This window comes from Thermobia domestica, chromosome 17 (assembly GCF_964235325.1).
Source record: "Thermobia domestica chromosome 17, izTheDome1.hap1.1, whole genome shotgun sequence".
NCBI classification, from domain to species: domain Eukaryota; kingdom Metazoa; phylum Arthropoda; class Insecta; order Zygentoma; family Lepismatidae; genus Thermobia; species Thermobia domestica.
The window spans coordinates 169455764-169481140 of NC_137470.1; the positions used below are offsets into that span (position 1 = coordinate 169455764).

General features: G+C 37.8%; 1 protein-coding gene across 1 annotated transcript in view; it reads left to right on the forward strand.

Moving 5' to 3' along the window:
- LOC145674480 (frequenin-2) overlaps positions 1–25377 on the forward strand; it is a 991919-nt gene that overhangs the window by 728380 nt on the left and 238162 nt on the right. Inside the window, exon 3 of the mRNA XM_081744595.1 lies at positions 16663–16711. Within this exon, the coding sequence (XP_081600721.1) occupies positions 16663–16711 (49 nt within the window). The remainder of the gene's footprint in view (positions 1–16662; positions 16712–25377) is intronic.

Here is a 25377-nt window from a genome sequence, read left to right on the forward strand (position 1 = left end):
CACAACATCGTACTCGTGGGTTTTCCCGGGTTCTCCCATTTTCTTCCACATTCTCATTCCGCAGTTCTATTACCATTCACTTGCCTTGATTATCATCTCCCTTAGCCTAAAGAGCATAATTGTGGGACGTTAAACTGAAAGGATTCACTAACTTTTTCTTTTTGGTCTAGTCATACTAAGTGATATTTTTCTTGAGCTTTCTTCATCCACACCAGGCAGATACCGGTATAGTACCTTACATAAGCGCCCATTCTTTTCCTTCTCCTCTACATGCGTAGGTGTCATACGCGACAGGCTAAATTAGGCATAGATGCCCAAAGCCAAGAAATATAATCTTTAATTGTTTAAGACACTTCATAAGTAATGAAACAGTCTTAGTTTATATCTAAATATCTGTATGTCATAATGTTTATTATATCTACAATCAACGGTCCTAGTCCGTTGATGCTTTTATAGAATCAAGTGTATAGTGTACCCATAAGATCTAGCCTCGTGGGACTATTTACAAATTTTGTATCTCAGCATTTGTTCTCAAAAGGTTATTTCATAGCACTAGTAGTATCTAAAAATTTCTAGTTTTCTAGAAAATCCGCAATGGGAAGCTTTTCTAAACGATTTTATTCGTATTTCATACAAATATGTTTTTAGAACCTGACAACATAACTTATTTGTCCTTAAAAGATCAATAGGGGTAAGTTTGTTTTTGATTTCGTAAAATACGACTCGTGCGTTTATGTTTATATTCCATATTAGATATTCCATTATATCCAGATGTATCATCCAAATTTGTTCCGGTAATTTCTAGAGTTCCGAGTAGTAGTATTATAGAACCATTGCTATTTCTTCTTTACATGGATGATCTCCTTTCCTTCCTGTCTTTACTATCTACGAACATTCTTCTCTTTGCTGACGACTGTGAAATTTTCCATTAAATCTCTACCATAGTGATGCCCTATGACTTCAACAGATACTTACTAAACTTACTGACTGGTGTGCGACTTGGAATTTAAAACTAAACCCCCAAAAATGTTGTACTCTTAGTATTTTTTGAATAAAAATAAAATTTATCACAGATATTGTATTAATAATTGTCCTTTTGGAGGTCGCGACACACAAAGATCTAGGGGTATTGTTCAATAAGAAACGTAACTTACTGTTAAGAGTGCTATGAGAGTACTGGGTTTTCTTTACAGATTTACTGAAATTCGCGATCTCAAATCACTCAGTATTTTCTCCAAATTTTTTATATCTCCTAAAATTGAATATTGCTCACCGATGTGGAGTATGGCCTGTGCTTCAAACTTATCCCATTTTCATTCTGTCCTTAACATTTTTTGGCGTGGGGGACCCGGGTTCGATTCCCGGCGGGAGCTCATGTGGTTCGGATTCCACGTTAATCAGTAGGTCCACGTCTGATATAGCCTCGCTGCTGAACGGGACGCTAAACTAAAATCAACTCAACTCAACCCTTAACATTTTTTCTGGCCATTGTCAACAAAAAGTTCCTTCGGTGCGTAGTCTAAATATAACACAGCTCCTAAACAGATCTAATATTCAGACTCCACTTACTCGATGCATGGTGATGGCAGACTTGCTACTTCTCCATAAAATTATCAGTGGCAAAATTAACTCCGAATTGTTGGTCTCCGTTCTCAATTTTCGCGTACCCTCTCGACTTACTCGCAGCCATACGTTACTAGCATATGTAACAACGAGTCTATCAATGATACAACGTTCTTTATACTTCAGGCTAACTTCATTGTATAATGGTTTGTCAGATGTTGATATTATTACTCTGAAAATGATTTTAAAAACAAGTTAAAATCTCTATGTATATACAGGGCGGCCCAAAGTAGGTATACACCCTTGCATTGATCAAGTATAACGTTCTAGTTTATGGGTTTATTTGTTTCTGTTGTTCCTTGCTTAAGGTATAAGTAAAAAGACATGAGGAACAACTAATAAAGAAACTAGGTCTACCTGTTTGATAACAATAAGAAATGATATGAAACACAGTGAGCTGATCAGTAAGACACTGTGTACCTACTTTTGGGCCACCCTGTATAAATATATTTTTGGTTATTTTTATTTTTTTTATTTTTCTTCTTTCTTTTTTTAGTTATTTCTTATATACGTCATTGCATTGCTTCAGTGTAAAATTGACATTGACCCGCATCTGTAACATTTAAAAAATATAAATAAATAACCGTTTATTTTTCCCTAAATTACCTATTATAAAAGTATCCACGAGGGTATATTACTTTTGGGAGAGTCAGGGGCGGATTCAGGACGGACTTCTGGGGGCGGTGTATTGTAATACTGCTACATAGAGCTACTTTTAAGAGCTCAAAACTCTGGGATGGGTTTTATATATAATAAGAAAGTTCCCTCTCACCCCAGATCGCCCCCCAGGATCCGCCACTGGGGTGAGTTGTCTTCGGAAAATTTTCTAAAGAAGCTTTATCATTTTCTTTGTATTTTTACTGAAGTATAACGTGATATAGTTTGGGAAATTGGAGCGAAAAAAATTTAGTGCGGTGTCCTGAATCTTTATTTATTGTGCAGTTTTGTAACTTGCATGAACATCTTTAAAACTGAATTTGTGTTATGTCTGCACTGCTACAATTCCTTGTAATCTGTTATATTGAACGATTTTTTTGTTAATATATAAAAAATGACCTAATATAGAAACATATGTTCGTATTTCGCCTACAGAATTTAGTCGCATTTGCGTCCAACCAGGTGGAATATTGTGTAAATATTGCCGTATTTGGCTGCAATCTCATTCGAAAACTCAGTTCTCTTACTTTCATAAATTGATTGTTTGGAGGCACCTTGAAGATACCGCTGAGGGGGGAAATACCCATCGCACACCGCTAGAGCAGAACGAATGTCCCTCTGGAGGCTTCCGAAATAGCAAACTAAGTTGGAAAAGTTTGTTTCAGGTCTTCCTTTTGGGACGATTCCCATTGGCTCCTACACAGGAAAGGAATCGCTCCCCCTTCTCTTTTTCTAAGAATATTTTACATATAGGCAGCCTGGTATTGCTCTTCAAAGAAAACTTAGTTCTTCGCGTTCAAAATCTCAAAGCATCTAACGACTTCCATTCGGAAGAAGCACCAAAAGTATATCTAAATTTCGAGCTTTACAGCTACAACTCGTATTTGTGTAAGCAGTTTAACAGCATATGTAATATAGGGTGTTAAAAGATAAAATTGCGCAAAACCATAGAACATTTTAAAAAGAGTAATGACCACCGCACTAAACCTCCTACCTTTTATTTTTGTAAATCATGTCATGCTGTATTGATACTAAAACGTTTGATTTTCTTGAAACTTGATCAACATTTTAATAGGCGTTTTCGGAACACTAAAGAAAACTTACTCTCAAGATTAAACCACATTTTGTGTGTTACTCCAACATAAATGAATGAAACAATTGTTCAAATATTTATTAACGAGATGTAAATGAATTTACCTGAACAACTTTTTGGAGAAAATTGTCACAAAATGCTGACCAACAAGAGATTATTAGTATTTTTTTTCACTAAATAAGGCTTAAGAAATATTATAGGTCTGTTAGTGAAATACGAACAGAACCGTCTGCGCCCTTCCTGCTGGTATAGTGTCTGATTCAATCACCTTTGGTGAACGGGGTTGCGGATTGATTCCCGGTTTGAGAGTCTGGAAATTTCAACGCATTAGGGTGCGCCAGATTCCACCTTAAGGTGTAGATCCAAGCCTCATGTAGCCTCGGTTCTGAAAGTACGCACAATTCCAATTCAGCCAACCACCAAGCAGTTATGTCCTATGCAGGGCCGGCCCTAGGCAATTTGCCTCCCCCTGCAATGATATCATTTCCGCTCCCTGTCTCCACAAAGAACAAATTTTTAAATGCCACGCTTCCAAGTATGCTACTCCATCATGAACAACAAAGGGGAAGGAAAGAGCACTCGCACTCAGAAATACCTAAACCCAACAAATACAATTTCGTTGTGTCTGTTTTGCTTCGATTATGTTAGTGAAAGATGAAGCAAACACACCTGTAAAGGAAAGATGGTAATCATTTTTATGGAATTCCATGTCAAGTTTCAATCTCAATATATTAGTTTGCAATTCCACTGCAACTAGCTCTTTTATCTTTATTTCTTGATTTTTACTTCTACATCTGTTTAAAATTTTAATAAAATTCTTTTTTCTGTCTTCAGTGATAAGAAACTTGTTTGTGACAAAGACAAGACTAATTTTCTTATCAAAACTGTGATAACTAAATAAATGGACCAGGTGTTCGCTACTGTTAGAGAATTGAGTTCTTGTATTTGACAACAATCAAGCAATTCCTTGCTGGGATTTGACCATTTGCTTTAGAACTGTCCATGTAACCTTAAACTAGTGCGACATAAACATGATTTGTGAATGTAGTATTCAAATAGGTCAGCTTAATAAATTAAAAAAAAAAACATAATTATGAAGTCTGTTTCCATCAAGTAATATTTATTTTATATAATAAAGTTATGACAGATTTTTGCCTTCCCTGAAAACTTGGGTAATAGTATACATGAGAACCCCCTGATCTGCGTTTCTTCTGTGTTATATTACCACTTCTACATGAAATACCATAAATTTTCTACGTAGTGCAATAGTACGAAATATCCATGTGCACAAGACATGCGATGTGCGTTAAATCCCCCCCCCAACACACACACGTAGTCATAGATAAAGTACAAGGTCACTACACATGCAGAAAGTGCAGGTACGTTCTTTTTTATTTTCGTATCAGTCGATAAGTAAATAAAAGTCGCTTTGTTACCACCTTTGTAAGTTCGTACATACTCAATGAATAATCCCTAAAAGTATGAGTGTCCTGCTCTTTCGGGAACTGATGCAGCTTCATGTATACTATATCCAAAACGTGCCGCTCCGTGCAAACACACGTGCTGTATATATGGTAGAGCCGGCCAAAGTCATATGTCAACAGTTCGTGAAAGAAAAATCCTAAAGTGAAACCAGATTTGCTCACATGCGTTGAGAGAGAAGAAATCTGACGAGAGCCAGAGAGAGAGAGAGAGAGAGAGAGAGAGAGAGACATGGATAAATATAATATCCATCGGGAGAGAGTTGAAACCATACGTAGGACCCATGAAAAATTATAACCTCATGATATACTTATCATAGTATGGATTCTGGCCGCCTTCCTCGCAGTTTTATCTTCTAGATCCGCCACTGTGTACACAGCAAGCAAATATTGTAACAATTAAGTATTTTACCCTTTGTTTCATTAAGTTGAAGTAAAAAGGAGCACTTGGTTCCAGTCAAAAAATCGTTTTTTCTTTATTTTAGCAGTACTTAAACAAACAAAGAAAGAAAACCCCTAAAATGGGTGGTATCCAGTAAAAATGTGTAACCTTGTAAGACATACACTACCGCACAAAAGTTTGTGAACATATCAGATTTTTGTAAGCATCTATTGTGATCATATTATTTTAGCATTAGAACTTTGCCGCTGTGCATCAGAGGTACTACTGCCTTTAGCATAAAATTTGATGACAGTTGAATTGAGGTATTGCAGATGATATATCAAATTAGTTCTTCAATTGAAACAAACAAAAAAGTTTGATATAGATATTGCATATGAATGTGGAAGCTGAGGCAAGATACTATAGTTTTGTTTGGAAAGTGTAGACACATAGGGTCAATGCAGGGACAGAAATATGAAGACGTATTGTTTTCCAAATTTTACCATTATTTATACCTTGTTGCCATGATAACGATTTAAACGCCAAAAATACCATACTTCGAAAAGTATTTACGATGGTTTCGTATGCCCCATTCTTGCTCGTTGAAGTAGTAAATACGAACATTACATATGCGCTTCCACTGAGCGATAGTTGAGCGGAGAAGGATGTATCTTATTGACCCTAGTAAACATTTTTTTTAAAAAAAAAACAGCATTTTTGGCTTTTTAAGTGCCAGCATATCGAGAAAGTATAGAGAACTGCAAAATTTGGAAAACAACTTCTTTCAAATTTCTTTCACTGCATGTCTACACTTTCAAAACGAAACTAATATTTTGCCTCGCCTTCCACACTCCTGTTTATACTATGCGATATCTATAACAAACTGTTTTTTTTTTTTCGCTTCAGTGTTAAGAATTATAATTTCACATATCTTCTCTAGTACCTCTCAAATCTCGATTCAACTGTGGTCAAATTCTATGCTAAAGATAGTAGTACCTCTGATGCACGCCGATCAAGTTCTCATGCCAAAATAATAGGATCACAGTAAATGCTTACAAATTCCGATATGTTCAAAAACTTTTTAAGCGGTAGTGTATATCAAAAAAATTTAACCATTTCTTAATCTGTGTTTCTTTTGAAGCTTAAACTACAAAACACGACGAGATATAAATATTTTAAATTGAACAGACTATATTATGAGTGCCTTGCTTTTTTCCTCTTTTAACACTGCATCATGAATATCGTTGGTAATATATTATTCACATCTATTCCCCGTTACGTGCTAACCGCAGTTACGTGTTAATTATATTCCGTTAGTGTAACCATTTCGTATTTAAGAAAGCTTCATCTCTCGCTGGGGACATGCATGTTCGTGCATGAATATCTTACAAATAATATTGAATATTAAAATTGATGTGTTGAAAATCACCGTGTTACCCTTTAATTGCGAACGACATGCTCTTTCTTTCTCTTTGCTTTTATTTAGTATTGCGTGTAACATATATCCTTCTCTTGATAGGATAAGGAAATAGTGTTACAAATCTCTGATAATATATCTAAATTCGGAGCGAAACAATGCATTATAACAAAAATGTACTTGGTTAAAAAAAAAAATCTTGATAGATGTCGAAGCAATTTAAATAGCTACTTCAGCTACACAGTAATTTCTACATTTGAAAACATAGAAATGAAATGAATTTTTTCAGTTTAATGTACACTCGTGTCTAAAATTATTGTCGCATGTCTATAAATATGTTGTTGTAGGAATATGATTTGATAACGAATTCGCCTGGTATTTCTTATAATCTTAATATGTGTATAATCGGCAAAGACATGTATGTGGCAAATTTCGTGTCAAAAGAGCAGTAAATAAGAACAATAAAACAAAAATAAAACTTTCTTGTCCATTTAGCAACATTTTGTTTTCCTCATTCCAATTTTCGTATTTATAGTTCTTTTCCTATGAAATTTACCAAAACTATATATTTTCCGGTTATACACATACACTGCTCCACAAAACTTAAGCAACTCGAAGAAAGTGGCAGAAAATAAACCGACACGATCACTGCACCAAGTATAATGAACAAACAGACGGTCCAGATGCACAATGCAACACAAGTGAAGATGAACAATACAGTTAGGATATACAGAGTGACCAAAAAGTTCAGCACAACGATACCTCAAGAGGTGAAGCTGGATTGTGCGAGGGCATAGGCAGTCAATATGGCGTGTGACTACCACGAACAGCTATACAGACACGATATCTGGCCTCCATGCTGCAAATCAGAGTGTTGATCAAGTCTTGAGGCAGATTGCGCCACTCCTTGAGGAGAGCTGTTTGCAGGTCAGGGAGAGTGCTGCTGGTGGACTGCGCTGCGCTATTCGCCGCCCAAGAGCATCCCACACATGTTCGATAGGATTCAAGTCCGGCGAATATGAAGGCCATGCAATGCGCGTAATGTCTTCGCTCTCCAGATACTCGGACACTAGATGTGCACGGTGTGGGCGGCATTGTCATCAATGAACAGGAAGTCTGGGATAAATGCTCCGCGGAAATTGCGAACATGTGTATTGAGAATTTCATCCCGGTACCGTTGTGCTGTCAAAGTGCCATGTTGGACAATATGGAGGTTCGTTTTCCCATCCAGCATAATTCCACACCACACCATAATGGAACCACCGCCATATGAAGGCCGTTCAGCAATGAAGTTTGGATGATAGCGTGTTCCTGGCTCTCTCCACACTATAATCCGACCAGAATATGACGACAGGCTGAATCTCGACTCATCGGAGAACATGACTCGCGCCCACTGGTGTTCCCCCACGCAATATGTTCCTGACACCATGTGTAACGCGCATGTTTGTGCTCCAGTTTCAATGGCACACACAGCACAGGCCTTCTTGCATACAGTCCTGCTCTATTGAGCCGCCGACGAACAGTTTCACGACTCACTCGTTGTCCTGTAGCCTGAAACAACTCATTCGCCAGTTGAGAGCATGAAGCTTGACGGTTACGTTTGGCAGAAATTGTGAGAAATCGGTCCTTAACGGCCGACGTCTTCTTCGGACGGCCTCCTCCATAACGTCTACTGACTTCATCTCCATTTTGAAAGCGACTCCACAGCCTCGACACAACACTTTTGTTCACGTTGAATTCCTGCGCCACTTCCACTTGTGATCGGCCCAATTCCAACTGCCCAATTATTTGCCCGCGGTCAAAGTCACTCAAATGTCGTCTACCAGCCATTGCAAGGTGTATACCCCACACAAGAACCACTAGCTCAATGCTTGGAGCTTCCGTCACTACTGAGCTGTGGTGTACGCCTCATGGCATAAGTTGTTCACCGCGCTTGCAACGGTACTGCTTACGCGATAGAGTGGGTGCTCGCCTTGCCTATGTGTCTCTGTATATGTGCATGACACTAACCAGTGTTGATCGGGCCCCACACGCCACTTATACCACGTTCTCTCGGGTTGCTTAAGTTTTGTGGAGCAGTGTAGTATCAGCATTAAAAGTACCCTGCAAAATTATCATCAAATTCTATTCTTACAAGAAGACAGTTATAGATAGGCGACAGTCATTTTGGACATGAGTGTACCATGAGTATGCCCTTTAGACTAAGGGAGACGGATGATTAAAGCAAGTGAATGATGATGAAAGTATTGGTGGAATGACAAAGTGGGAGGAAATGGAAGTAATCCGAGAAAACCCACTGACACGATGGTGTCCATCACAAACATACTTGGCCGGGAATCGAACAAGAGACCCGACGGATCAGAGGAAAACGCTCTACCACTGAGCCACGTAGTCCCCTAATGTGTGAGACGTGTGGAAACTTCCACTGTGACAAAACTTTGATGCACCCTAGTCTCCTCGGGGGAAATTATACTATCTGACAACTCATATATGTTGTCAACGTCGTCACTTTTATCTTTCAGTAGAAGGAGGGACTTGGTAATTATAGTTATTCATGTTCAAGTGCGCCTAACAAACCTATATTGTAAAATATTTGTCTGTTCTTTTTTTTTTTTTTTTTTTTTTTTTTTATTTATTCTGTCTTCTACATCACTGCTTTGGACGCCGAGTCTAACTTTGAATCTCACAGCTTTCGATTATTAATGCTAGTGAATACGTTGAATGTGTTACAGCGTAATTATTGTTACGTGTAAAGTAACTTTATACTTTGGGTCTAAGTTTAATCTTTGTACCAATTGGAATGCCAGTCACAAACTGTCTGAGCAATCAGTAACTTGGCATATGCATTCATAGGTCGTCAAACGCTTGCATACTAATTCAGGACTTAATTCATATTTATATTTTTTCTATTGAAGGTTCTCTGCTCAATACTCAAATTCTCTCTCACTGACCTATAGCTATCTCATTCATTATCACAGCTGTCTCAAATATTTTCTTAACCTAACACTAATTACAGTATTGAGTTTACATGCGTATATTACTTTGGAATCTTTATTCCCTCAAATTTTAATACGTGTTTCTTTTATTTTAACTTACAGGAACTCTTTTAATTCAGGAACAGCCGTCACAGGAAACATTGTCTATTTATGAACGATTTTCAATAAAAATATTATATTGATTTCTCTTAGTAAATCGACGTTTCTAATCTTATTTCAAACGCATCAAGTCACTTCACCTGTTACTATGCTTTCATTTGGTTGAAGTATTTTAAAGATACATCGTCCGAAATTTGTTGCGATTTACAATATTAGAATCCCGAAGAAGGCCGCCTACTTTTCCGGTGAGACACCGCACGGCTTGTGTCTTCCGTCTTCCTGCCTAGAAAAACTGTATCTTCTGAAGTAAACACATACAGAGTGAACCGGAAGTAGATATACAGTACCGTACTGATCAGTTCATTCGATGTAACTACAATGACCACAGCCAACGGCGCCAACTTTCCAAAATTTATGTGGGTGCATATCAACGGCAGGATGTGTTAGTCTATGTTTTCACAGAAGTTTCGACGTTTGATTGATATATTTTTAGTTAAAATCTTTTATGAACACTGTCATAAAGGCATGTGTTGTGATAAAGTAAAATATACTGGTACTATATACCGATAAGTTGGGGCTGCCCTAGCTCAGTCGGTAACACGGTTGACTTAAAAGCAAGAGAGACGAATTCAAACACGGGTCCAAACTAAAAATCTTGTGGCTGCGCCGCACCCAGAAGATTATTTGTGTGGGTTCCGGAGCCCCGGAGCACCCACGTAGTCGGCGCACACGGCCACAGCTATGTGTCACTATCCCCGACACTACTGTATAGTATCAGCCCACTTGCTCTATAATGTCTGTATATATATATATATATATATATATATATATATATATATATATATATATATATATATAATATCACTTTGATTTCATATATTCCAGCCTTTAGATTTTACAGTGTTAACCCAGACCAATCCAAAAACTACTTAGCATGTTAGATTTGTTGCAATTATATATATTTAAAAATAGCTTGGAAAAAAATAATTTTATTGAGTAATGGAAAGTATTTGATTGATTTTTTTTTATATAGGTTACTGCACAATAAGCTCTACTTAAAGTGCCATAGTACTAGAAGCTGAACGACACATCGGAGGAAAGAATGCTTGGGGACAGTCTACACCCCCGTGTAAACGTTACGAGAGGGAGAGAGAGAGAGAAAGAAAGACAAAATTTTAGTTGCAAGATGACGTGCTTCAATTGAAGTTTTCGGTGCATTTAGCTAAAAGAATACCGCCACGAGAGAATAAAGACCAGTGTAGTCTGTTCTCTTCCGCCACCTCAGCCAGAACTTTGAACTACAGCTTGTGACGAATGTGGACCCTACTCAGTTTTGAAATTGAATGGCTGGTGGTGGTAGTTCGGTTTCTTGACCTTGTAAAAATCTTCCATATTTTTGTTTTGTTTGTCATTATTCCAGCCAGAAATTTAAAAAATGAGAATTCCTCAGTTTACAGCAAGGGGAATTTGGGACAAGACATTAAGAATGATATTCCTGGAAGCACATGTATCACAATTGTTTTATTCAATAGACAGAGGACACTTTTCTATGAAGGCTTTTCAACATATTTTCTCACAAAGGGGATTTTCCTTTTACAATCTATATGACCACTGGCAACTTCAATCTTGGCCTTTCCCGCCAGCGTTTGCATTTCCAAGACACGACTCGTCTCATCTTGTGTCGTGTATCGCCCCGTTTTCGAGACGGGACAAGTCTGTCTCGTCTCGTCTCGTCTCAAAGGGTTCCGTCTCGTCACGTGGCAAGACTAGTTTCTTTATTATTTGTTCTTAATGTTTTTTCTTTTACCTTAAGCTCCGAACTGCCGAAGCAAATAAACCCATAAACTTGATCAATGGAGCGATGTATACCTACTTTGGGCTACTCTGTATATGGGGGAGGAGACGTTCTTCGCTGTGCTGTGAGGAACCTCCGTGGTGGTTTAGTAAAGGCATTGCCCGTCATTTTTACCTTGCAAAACACATTCGTCCAACCTTCCTCTAAATGTTAATTCACCCATAGTGTGTCGCACCGATGCCATTCACTTGCCGTGCTCTGCCCATGTCAAGGCATCGACCATTCGTACACACCATACCATGCCGTGCCTCTACAGCTTTCTACATAATTTCCATTGGTTCTGGCCAGCTTTGTGTCGCTTCGTATGTTCCGAGGGAAGCCGAAAGATTGTAGCCAATGAGCCACGACCGGGCTGGTTGCTCTTTAAGGCGACCTGTCGGGGCAGAGCATAGGTACCTCACAAGCACAGCATTTCATGTGTGAAATAAAAAAGACAACCCAATGAATCTTCAATGTCAAAATGTGAGAAGAATCTTTATAAACCATGTCATGGCACACTATGTCTGAATTAACCTTAAGAAGTCGCTCTAAGAAGGAAGTGTGTTGATCAAAAGAAAATCTTACTGTGCTCGGATCGCCTACTTCGTCATCTTTGGATTGCATCTCTAGTCTCTGCCGTCCAAGCTCGCTCGTTTTAGCTCCCCAATAAACTCTTCTCTCTTCTCGCCATACTTCACGAATTCAACTCCGTCTCCGAAACCACTACACTTAAATGGGTACAACTAAACAGCTAAGACTGTCATATACCATTGGATTTAATTGGGAGTTCTACAAGTGAGTTCAGTGCTTTCACTATTTCTCAGACTAAATTGTTATATTTCTTTGTTTCGAAGTTACCACTAGTGTAATTTATTACGATAATCTCTTTTACACTGAGCAGCGGGAATGATCCTCTTCAAGAACCACGAACAAACCCAACCCTTGGGTACCGGTGACCAATATCTGTTCCATTTTAATTTTAATTATGTGATCTATGGATAATCACCCACTGGCAAATAACCTCTTTTATTGTCATTATCAGTATCCTAAAGCTTCTGTCAATTCTGAATAGCGCTCTTATTCTTTGTTGTCATACTGTTTCTCAGCGGTAGAGCGCTTATCTCTGGTATGTGGGATTCCTGGTTTATTTATTTATTTATTTATTTATTTATTTATCTATTTATGACTTCTTTCACGTGGCGAAGTTAAGGCTCTGCAGCCTTCTCTGAGCACTTAACCACTGGTTCGATCACCGGCCAAGAAAGTTTGTGGTGGACAGACACCGTGTACGTGGATTTTCTCGAAGTTTTCCCTGAAACACTCTTTCGAAAAAGTGTAAAACGCTTTTTCAGGCCAGTCACCCTGAGTAAGGTTTTTCTGGGTTTTCCTCATCACACCAGACAAATGGCAGGGTGGTACCTAACTTATAGGTCCCAGGTCACTTCCTTCCGCAATCCTTTCTTCCTTTTTTCGGATACTGTGCTCGCCGAAGTCCGTCATCCCTCAAACGTAACGGGATAAACAGTCATAAATGTCAAAATCCCAAAAATCTAAATTTAATCCTTGGCATACTCGTGGGACGTAGAACTGAAAGATATATTTACTTATTTTACTAAAGAATGACTATTGGTGAGCACGCTACCACTGAGCGACCGTGGTTCAACTGAATCCGAAAGAACACTTTACTAACCGACTTCAGAAAAGGAGGTTATCCGTTTGATAAACCGTACCCCCACGAGATGCAGAAAGAAATGACCGGTTTCAAAAGCACTATAGTGATCGCGAGGAGTCGTGAAGCTAGATTTACCAATTTCACCACCCAATAGAACGCCAGATTGTGTTCCGGTGGTCAACGCGCACCCATGAAATTTTATCAGTGTCGTCTCAGCGCTATACCGAGGACATCTTTCGAGGTTGCAATGTTGTCGGATTGCCTCAAAGTTCGGTTTTGTAATTATTGTTGTTGTTTGTTTTATATTTTTGCTCTTATTACCAATGTTAAAATTTAATTCGAATAATTGTTAGTGTTCGTGTGATAGTTCTTTAAGTTCTGATTTTTATCACTCATTTGTCATCTCTTCCGAATTTGACAACATTGTTGGGGCACTTCTTCCGTTTTACTTCCGTTCGGAAGACAGCTCCACGAATCATACCGAATTCTTCCGAAGCATCACACGTGAGGGAAAACAGTTCTATGATTTGTGCAGAGCCCAGGCTTCATAAGTTGTGGCAGTCACTATAAATAGGAGAAGATAAAATTATTTCAATAATAATAATAATAATAATAATAATAATAATAATAATAATAATAAAAGAAAAATTTTAGAAATACTCTCTCACCTTCAGTGACCATTTTATGAACGTATTTGTTACTACTAAGAATATAATTGACCGTTATTAAAACTACGTATCCTTTTGTATTGTTTTGTTTCAAAGCTAGAGACAAATAGTATAGTTCTACCAAACTGTCTCATTAACAAAACATTTAAATTTGATTAGGCGCCACTGCACATCGCATACACATTAGTTAACCTTTTGTTATGTATTGCATGTAAATGTGAGGCCCTTTTAGTTTTAATTTTCTTGATTATTGCGTGGTGATTAGCACGGTTAACATCCTTAGCACGAACTAGGTCACTTGTTCAAGTAACTCATGGAGGACACGAGCGATATAGTTGAGGCGTCGCGTCGCCTTGACTCTCTGTAACTAACACTCAATGTTTGTTTTCATTATGCTTGCGCTACTTACGTGTCATGCAATTTGGTTTTAAAATGGGACACTCATTATATTTTTAGTACATTCTTCTTATAATTTATTTTTATCTTTAAAAACAAAGTGTGCGAGAATTGTTTTTTTTTTCTCTCTTTGAATAAATAAAGTAAGTATTTATAATTTTTCTTCCTTTATGTAAAAACTTCTCTGGCGTTTCTCTTATTTTTTTCTACACTCGGTACTAAAAAATGGTAATATAATTTCCTAACCTATTGAGAGCAAAATAACAAACAAGATTTGAAATCCAAAATGACTCACAAGGCAGGGTACCCTGGTGTAACACACCGATTTCGATAAGATTGCACAGACATAAAGAACATCGAAAAAGAAGCGACACGTATTATATATATATATATATATATATATATATATATATATATATATATATATATATATGCCAACATGCGCATTGAAAGGGTCAAATAGGAGCATAAATATGGAGTCAAAATGAGATTATGTGGAATACAACGAGAACGAGAAGAGATATCGGAAAAGCTTAAATGTGCGAAATATTACCCATAGTCGACGCAAGACAATGAGATAGAACACATCCATGAGAAGAAAGCAGAACATCCGGAAATGGACCAATCACGTGTACAACATTGGCGCAATGTGTTACGAAAATGAGTGAAGAGGTTGGCAATGAGCAGAAAGAAAGAAGAAACGAAAACAGAAAATACGTGTTTTTGCTTTGGGTACATATGACGCTCGTATGCGAAAGGGACGCAGATTGATCTCAATGCACGAAGATGGGAGAACACGCAGGAAACGATGCAAACTCCATTCTTATAGGCAGCCAGAGAGACAGTATGCGCAGTGGGTTGCATATATCGCGTAATGGGATTAACGATGAGATGGATGTTAGAAAGGTGTGTAAATAGTATTAACACAAAAACAAAAATGTTACTGTTATGTTGTATACGTATTTTCATAGTGACGTAATGTTCATACTCATGCGTGGTACTGATAAAACTGTTGCTGTTTATCTTACGTATGTGGATTACTTGCTATTACATTCTACTGTCCTCTACATTTGAGTTTCCGCAACAATTTTTATAGAAGTAGTTGGTGAATATTTCAAATTATATGTTCGTAACAAACTGCCTCTATAAAAATTGTTGATTTAGTACCGCAGGATTCTGAAACATGTATTTTTGGATAGGGTACATATTAGTTCCTAAGTGAAGTCTTGATCTGGCTACGGTAGGATCCATAATATTGGAGCTATGGACTTTTAAAGTTCGTTTTTTCATGTTTTCGATAGCCTGTAACTCCGAAAGGAAGCATTTGTGCACCTAGGTTGGTCAACACTTTTTGTTTTGTCTTGGTCTCAGGAATCAACTCCCGAACGCTGTCGGTGTTGTTTAGAAAGACCCTGGATGTAGTTAGGGTATCTGAGTACTTTCCAGTTTGAAAGATGTTCGTATCATTTTCTTCTTTAGTTGTGCGTGCTTTAATTTCTCCTAGTATTTTGGCACTTCTTTTGCCCCTCTCGGAAGTTTGTTTTACAATGATGCAGCTCTCTGATATTGGTCATTTTCGATCATTTTTATATTTCTCCCCCTCCCCTATATTGCGCGACTGGATTTGGATTTAAACAGTTTTAGATGTGTCACTGTTCATCTCGGCGACCCCGAAAACTATGGATTCGATACTAATAATGGTCATTTTAAATCATTTTTAAATCTCTCCTCTTCCCCTCCTTAAGTTACACCGTCAAAGTGATATGACAGAAACTATCTCAGGTTTGAACCTCATCTAGTTTCGAAATTTGATCGAGATTTATGTATTTATTTTTCGAAACGTATCCTAAAATTCATTGGATTGATAGTAATGGAATCGTACAATGAAACGCTATTATTTTGTGATGCCACAGGGAAACGAAATCACAAGTTTTTTTTTTCTTGATTCAGCAATGTTGTACACACAGATATAATAACTGTGTAATGCAATTAACTCCAGTTTTCATTGTATACTAGATTTTGTGGTAAAAGCGCCGCGCCGCCTACGTGCATTTGATTGGTTAAGGTAATTAAATGAAGTGAATTGCAATTAATATATTAGATTATATTTACTATATTGACATGTAATACCACATGTTATTTTTTTTTTTTTTTGTATTGTGGTGTAATGTATATTAAATCAAGGAAATGCATATATAATAAGAGAAAACCACATTTGTTCATCATATACTGTTAATATCAAAGAGTCATAACTTGATTAAATGTATACTATTGGCAATCAATATTTTTAAAAAAATGCCTCCCACGGACACGAGATCTAATTTTTGTTGTTGTTTCTTTTCAGGCACAAAGGGTTCTTAAAAGACTGTCCTAATGGGCTGTTAACGGAGCAGGTAAGTGGTCTATTTAATTAGAACATCTTTAAACAAGTGTGTATCTGTTGCTTTATAATACGGACCGTTGAAACTTAAAATTGCATATATCACTTTGCAAAAAAAAAAAAAAAAAAAAAAAAAAACTCTAGATAAATCAGGCTGTTAACAGAAAAGTGAAGTAAGTCTGAAAGATGGCAGATATCAACAGAGGAGTATGCGAGTTCTAGTGATAAAAGAAAGTTTCTTTTTTATTATTATTATCAGAAAAATGGTGTTAGTCAGAAGACAATAAAATATGGCATACACCCCTTTAACTTTCACCTATTTATATATTTGTTCATTCATATCAATTTTTCAATTGTATGTTTCCTTCAGAATTTGGGCAACAAAAGCAGCTAATATATTTCAAGTAAATATGGAACCATTAAGGCTATGGCTAAACGAGGATGCGTTTCCGATGCGTTACTCCCCGCAGCGAACGCAACCTAGCTGGCTACTCGGTAAATTACGTTCGACAGAGTTATAAATCATACTGTGAGCCAGTCAGGGTTTCCAGGTCTTTTTTTCTTCATTTCCCGCGTCGGAAAGGTCGTGCTTAGAAGTGCACTGCTAGTTTGTGATCAGCTTGTTCTTATGCGTTTATAAATTTCGCTCAGCATACATTTGACTAAACTGTGTATATTTAGTGATTGTGTTTTGGCCGTACAATTTTCTTTATAGTAATGACATATATAGTTGAGGCTGTACTAGAAATAAATACGACCAACATAGGTTTACCTTTGCAAATTTTCATCTGAGTGTCACTTACGTTTGAGATTTTTAACATCACACAAAATTCTTAATTATTTATTTTTCAGTATTTGTCCTTTACTCAATCTTGAAAAAAATATATGAACGTTTATAATTAAAGCTTCAAGATGTAAGTATACAAGAAAATGTAAATTGAGTCTCATATGTCTCATTTCGTATATTATCCATCATTAAAAGAACACAATTAGATTGAATGGTCGATTGTTGGATATTTAACCCTTTTAGGATTTCCACTTTTTGAGGTAAATTTTGGACTTTCAATCAAACAGCTCCTTCTTTCTTACTATTTATTGTAGGATCATGGTTCATATCTCCAGAGGCGGATTAAGGCTTTTGGAGACCTGGATCCGACTATTTCAAGGGGGCCCTATGTTACGAATAATTCCAGCGCATAAGGTTTCTTTGCTTCCTTCCACAGGCTCATATGCTTATCGAAACACCGAGAATTGTGCTGTAATATTTTAATATGGTCCAATTTTACAATAATTAGTTTAATTACGTTCGTTATTAACAGTTAAATGCTCATATACTGCAGTGTACCACACAAATACCAAACACAAGCCAAATGGTCAACAGTCCCTGCAAAAACGCTAATAGACTAAAAGATGAAAAAAACCTACAAATAGTTAAAGCTACAAGGCTACATTATTAGGAAAGTTTTCTTCCTACATTTTTCCTCTGCAAAGGATTCTATTACGTCATTGACATTGAAATTACAGAGATATTTCAAAGAAATTGTCATTACAAGCTACGAATTTGGTATTATAGAGGATCAAAATACCTCACTCCTTCACAAAATAAGTATCGTGAAGACGCTGGTGGAAGACGACTTAACTCGAGTGATATCGCTAGCGTAGCGAGCGGGAAAAAATAGCATGGGTCTGAAGCTATAAGTTGATTGCGATGTTTTAGTATTAAACAGAGAGAATTTTTGGGTCCCCCCTGAGCCTGGGGACCCTGAACCCTGGGCTCTATTGGCTCCACCATTAATCCCCTCCTGCATATCTCGTTTCTTTCAGAGAAAAGTATCCTTTCCAAAGGTACCACTTGTTTGTCTGTATTATACAACAAAAAAGGGGAAAATCTGGGAAGATCGGAGTTTTTCGACTTTTTTTTTTCAAAATTTTGTGCCCCTTTGGCCTGGGCTTGTGCTCACGTAGGGACCTGATATTTTTTTTTTAAAAAAAACATACTTATGTACACAATGAGTGTGCAAAATTTCAATCTTGTATCTTGAAAACTAAGGGCTATTTAAAAAAAAAGTCTGAAGGTGATTCATTATATCGTCGCATGAGAACCAGAGAGACGTAACTCCATTTTCGTAGGTTTACATGTGAGACGACAAAAATGTTATTTTCTTAGAAAGACGTGTTTTTAATAAGATGGCAATTGAGCTACATTACAACAGATGATCGACAAGGAGAACAGATGGCGTTACGTTCGATTTACACCAAGTGAGGCTTTCAAAATTGTGTCCAAACATGAAGAAAACGCAAACCGCATTTTTGCAGTTACGTTCCTCTGGTTATTATGCGACGATATAATGGGTCACCTTCATGAGACGATATAATACAAAAATAATAGGGTGTTTCAAAACCACACCGAGAACATTTGGGGGTGATTTCCGAAACCAAGAAAAGACAAAAAGTATAGACCAACCTGAGTGCACAAATGCTTCCTTTCGGAGTTATATGCTGCTAAAAACGTGAAAAAATGAACTTTAATGGTCCATAGCTCCAATACTATAGGACTTACCCTAGTCGGGTCAAGACTTCACTTAAGAACTAGTATGCGTTCTATCCAAATATCCATGCATCAAAATCCTGCGGTACTTCCGCCAACAGTTTTTAAAGAGGTAGTTGGTGAGTACTTCAAATTATATGCCCATAACCAAACTTCCTCTATAAAAATTGTTGCGTGAGTATTTTAGGATTCCGAAACATGTATTAGTTCCTAGTTCCTAGGTAAAATACCCGACTACGGTAGGTCCCATAGTATTGGAGCTATGGACCATTGAAGTCCATTTTTTCATGTTTTCGGTAGCCTATAAGTCCGAAAGGAAGCATTTGTGCACCCAAGTTGGTCTATGTTTTTTGTCTTATCTTGGTGTCAGGAATCACCTCCCAAATGTTGTCGGTGTTGTTTTAAAACACCATCTTTTGGTTTGTATATGGAATATGGTTTATCTTTTCAAGTCAACACACCAATTAATTACAATTTTTTGTTGTTTTGAAACACCCTTTATAATAAAAAATACTGCGTCATTACTATTTTGCCTACAGTTATGGTTCAAACTCCATTTGCTTTAGTATAACGTGCCCTTTTTAACGGTACCACTCACATGTCTGTATCTTATACCTAAACCGAAAAATTTGGGAAAACCGGATTTTTTCTGGAAAAAAAATAAACTCGGAATAGTTGCGTCCCTCGGGCTTGGGCCCGGGTTCACGTAGATATCTCAAAAAAAGTATAAAGAGTCAATTGTTTAAAAAATCCATATGCATAATTTCAATCTGATATCTTAAAACTAAGGACTTGAAAAACTTTTGAAATTTTCCTTAAGAGAAAATTAAAACGTCACGCCACTCCGCCCGCACTTGGCGCCACCAAGTTGACCATCCGGATCGAAAACTCATCTGGGGTGTTATTTGATCCATTCTTGAATTGACCGATAAAAAAGCCTTAAATACCTGTTATAGAACCTAATAAGCAGTCAAAGACACCACTACGACATGGTAACGAAAATTACCATAAACCCTAATAGGCTTAAGGAAAGTGTCAGTAAAACAGAATTGGATCATGATTATTTCGTCTTCAGTTATTCACTACGATTGCAAGCTAGCAGCACAAGAAATTGTTGTGGGTGGGCATGTGTGTTGTCTTGCAGGAACAGTAGCTCGTGTAAGTGGTCATATGGCTCCGAAAAGTGCCATCTTTGGTAAGGATAAACTTGTACCCTTTCCGACATCGTTTATAGTTATAGCCAAATGAGTAAATAATATATGACTAAAGGTTTCATGTGTCCAAGCAAAGGATCACCATTGAGTTCAATCACAATAAAACTGAAGCACGGGGAAACTCAGAGCTTCCCAAAAGTCAGAAGAGAGAAACTCTGAGGAAGTCCGCGATAGTGATGATAGACTTCACAAAATCACATATTGTGAGATCGATTGATTCATTTTTATTTTAGAGTCCTTTTCAGCAGCAATTCCATATGAGATGTGGACATACAGATTAATATGGAATCCAAACCACATGAGCTCTCGCCAGGAATCGAACCCAGGTCTGCCACGCCAAAGGTGCGTGTGCGAACAACTTAGCCATGAGGGAGCTTTATCTTGAGATCGAATCTGATACTTCACACTAGAGACAAACCCTCTTCCAGTGAGTTACCATGTCCAGCAACAAGATTAAATTGTATATTTTGATTCCTATAGACATTGAATATGCATCGAGCAATATCTGCTTATTTGAGTCTCGTATGGAATAATATATGAAGCCATTTCAAAGAGGAATTGTGTTTAGCTATGGTTTTCTGGAAGATTTTCTACGTTTCTGATTCTTATTTCAATCAAACGTAAAAGCCTTGTCTGTTCTTGCTTCATTGCCCACGAAATATCCGTCCCACTAAACACACTAATTAACCTCAGTGAACGGGGAACATGAAGGGAAAAGAGGAAAAGTACAACAAAGAACGTGGAACGCCAAAGGCGTCGTTTGTGGTCGTCGGAATACAATAGCATTTGCATACAAGACGCCAAGGGGAGATGGTCTCAAGTCTTGTAGCTCTCAACTGGCTTCAGAAGCTTTTGGCTCTCTGCCTGGTGGACGTCCATGGCACCGAAAGCAACCGAAGTTGAACAAAGAAAAGATACGGTTTCTTTTTTGATAAAGATCTTACGATTTTTTTCCCTTTTTTACTTGTCAATATCCATGCTTTCTTTTTCAACTTAATTATGAAATCAGAAAATTACAAAGCTGTTTTTCGTTTGTGCCTCTTTTGAAGCAAATTTAACTTTTTAATTAACTTACCCATTTTTGTGTGCGTAAATTACAAAAATTTTATCCTACTACAATATCCCATCTATCATTTGCACCGGACTTATGTCTAGTGTAAAAAAAATCCGAAGATCCATAACAATTTGTGGTATTTAATATGGAGTGTAATGGGAGTACGGAAGCTCAGTGGTTAGAGCGCTTACCTCTGGCGCGAGGGGTCCTTAATTCAATCCCCGGGCAAGTAAGTTTGTGGTGGACAACATCATGTCCGTTGGTTTACTCGGGACACTCCAGTTTCCTCCCACATTTTCATTCCACCAACTATTCCATCAATATTCACTTGCTTTAATCGCTCATTTCGCTTAACCTAAAAGGGCATAATCGTGGGGACTTAAAATGAAAGATTTCAGTTTAATATGGAGTGTATGCACTTTCTCATGATTTTTCTCTTTTCTGCCACTTTCTCATAATGGAATTGCATTCAAAATATCCCTCATTTCGACTACAGGGTATAATTGAATCAGGGAGTAGAAAAAGGAGAATATTCCCCAACACGTTACTTTTGAAAAACGAAAAGTAAAACTGCTTACCGGAAATACCTGTATGGGAGACTTGTAGCGTATGTTACGACCTTTCATTTCCCAAAATTCCAAAAAAACGTAATGGGATTGGATATTTAGTTATGGAGAAATTATCAAGGAAATGTTATCCTTTATTTTTGGAATGATGTTCTTTTTCTACTCACCAATTCAATTGTAAAACATTAAAATACATATATCATTTTAGTCATTATAGTTTTATGTGTATTATACTTACGTATGTATAGTATCATTATTTATATATATATATATATATATATATATATATATATGAAGTCGATTTCGTAAGTTGTCAGAATGGTCCACAGATAATAACATTAACCCCTTGCGTCCCAGGTTGTCATTTTCCTATGTGCGGGCTGTAATACGCGGTGTACAGCTGCGAACAATGTTTACCGTTTTATACATTATGTATTTTTGGGTGCAGGAAATGCAGTAGTTATATATAAACATTGAAATGTAGTCTGATAACTGTAATGTCAACCCAGCAAACACGCACACATGAACAATGGCATTGTTTTTGCGCTAATTCCTCACAGAACTTTCTCCCATTTTCTAATCTCTACACAGGTCCTCAAGCGCGAGGCTAATAATACTCAATCAACTAACCGACTACAGAAAAATATTACAATATTACTAATTAAATAAAGGTTGTTCCATGCAAAATACAACATTAAAGGTCCTAACAACCAGTTTAATTTACTGTTAAAAGACTGTGTAAACCGTTATTTAAGGCATAGTTATTGTGCGCGCATGAGGAGAGTATGCACGTTTACTGATAAAACAATTATTTGCATCCTGGAACATTTGGACTGATAGAGGGGAAATTCTGATATTCTGAAGGGATTTTATGCTGTTTCAGGTTGGCAACACTGACCGAAGATCAAAGACAAAGTTTTTCGATCTCGAAGTTACTAATTGTGTCTTGTAACTGAATGCTCCCTTAGGCCTAAGACAACACATTTTTTGTCTTTTTCTCTCAGTAAGGTGTTGTTACCTAAGGAGTAATAGTAGAACTAAGTCTTGCTTTGCAACCACTAACAAATTTCATCATCGCCAGGATTAATACGATTCTTTTTATAACGAATACCTTTCCATGACATCCACATGGATGTTACTGGTACGCAAGGGGTTAATGCAAGGTCAGGTGCAAGGGCTACCTAGTTCAGTCCTCTTCTTCGCGAATTTGAGTTGAATCGACTTTAGTTTAGCGCCCCTTTGAGCAGCGCGAGGCTATATGAGACGTGGACCTACTGATTAACGTGGAATCCGAACCACATGAGCTCGCGCCGGGAACCGAACCCGGGTCTCCCACGCCAAAGGCGCCTACGGTAACAGCTTAGCCACGAGGGAGCTCTCCTCGCGAATTTATGGTGCACAAAATCTGTCAATCAGTTTTCTCGATATTTTTCCTTTTTCTCCCACATTCTTATTTCACAAACATTTCCTTTCATTTCTCATCCGTCTTCTTTATCCATAAGTACCGGAAGTTAAAACCTAGAAGTTTCATTTTATTTCACTAGTTTCAGAGTAGAATATTGGTATGATCTGCCTTTTGTTATGATAACTTTGCGTTATTGTCTAGATTACGAAGTAACAGCTGAAGTTTTGTGTAATTTTTTTCGTGAAATTGCAATGCAAAAAAGTAAAGTTTGAACACCGAAAGACCATCAAATTTAATGAACATGGATATAAATTAACGAAAATATATGAAAGAATACTCTGAAATACTGGGCTTTTTCATTCTCTATTGTTGTTAAGTGGGTTATTATTAATTATCATGTCTTATGGGAGGTCCTGGGACTAATGAGTTTTTTTATGTTTTTAGGATAGGGCCTAGAAATGTTTCTTCCATGTTTCCTATCTTTAGCTTCCTATTTTAACTCCCAATATTTTCTTCTATTCTTCAGATCATTGTTAAGTTAGTGGGGCGCGGTGGCTCAGTGATAGAGCGTTCGCTTTCAGTGCTTGGGGTCTCTGGTTCGATCCCAGCTCGTGCCATGTGGACTTTGTGGTGGACAAACACCCTGCTCGTGGGTTTTCTCGAGGTTCTCCCGTTTCGTCCCAGCGGGATTTTTTTTCTTTTTCTTTTTTTTTTTAGCTTAGGAGAATATATTTTGTTCAGATGATTGTGCAGCAGGAGCACGTTAAATTATTTTCAGTTACTTTGGCAACTGTATGTTGGACCCATTCCATGTTTCTCAGGTTAAACTGACAGGACAATATTTAACATAAATATGCTCAAAGCGGCATCCATCCTATTATACACTATGTGATCAAAAGTATCCGGACACCTGGCTGAAAATTACTTACAAGTTCGTAACGCCCTCCATCGGTACTGCTGGAATTCAGTATGGTGTTGAACCATCCTTAGCCTTGATGACAGTTTCCACTCTCGCAGACATACTTTCAATCAGGTGCTGGAAGGTTTCTTGGGAAATGGCAGCCCAATCTTCACGGAGTGGTGAACTTGAGGAGAGGTATCGATGTAGGTCGGTGAGGCTTGGAACGATATCGGCGTTCCAAAACATCCCAAAGATGTTCTATAGGATTAAAGTCAAGACTCTGTGCAAGCTCCCTCCAAGAAAAACACGACCACACCATAACACCACCACCTCAGAATTTTACTGTTGGCACTACACACGCTGACAGATGACGTTCACCGGACATTCGCCATACCCACACCCTGCCATCGGATCGCACCATTATGTACTGTGATTCGTCGCTCCACACAACGTTTTTCCACTGTTCAATCGTTCAGTGTTTACGCTCCTTACACCAAGCGAGGCGTCGTTCGCCATTTACCTGCGTGATGTGTGGCTTATGAGACCATGAAATCCAGGTTTTCTCACCTCACGCATAACTGTCATAGTACTTGGAGTGGATCCTGATGCAGTTAGGAATTCCTGTGTAATGGTCTGGATAGATGTCTGACTATTACACTTTACGACTCTCTTCAACTGTCGGCGGTACCTGTCAGTCAACAGACGAGGTCGGCCTGTACGCTTTTGTGCAGTACGTGTCACTTCGTTTCCACTTCACTATCACATCAAACACAATTGACCTAGGGATATTTAGGAGTGTGGAAATCTCGTGCACAGACTTCTGACACCAAGTGATACCCAATCACCTGACCACGATCGAAGTCCGTGAGTTCCGCGGAGCGCCCTATTCTGCTTTCTCACGACGTCTAATGACTACTGAGGTCACTGATAATGAGTACCTGGCAGTAGGTGGCAGCACAATGCACCTAATATGAAAAACGTATGTGTTGGG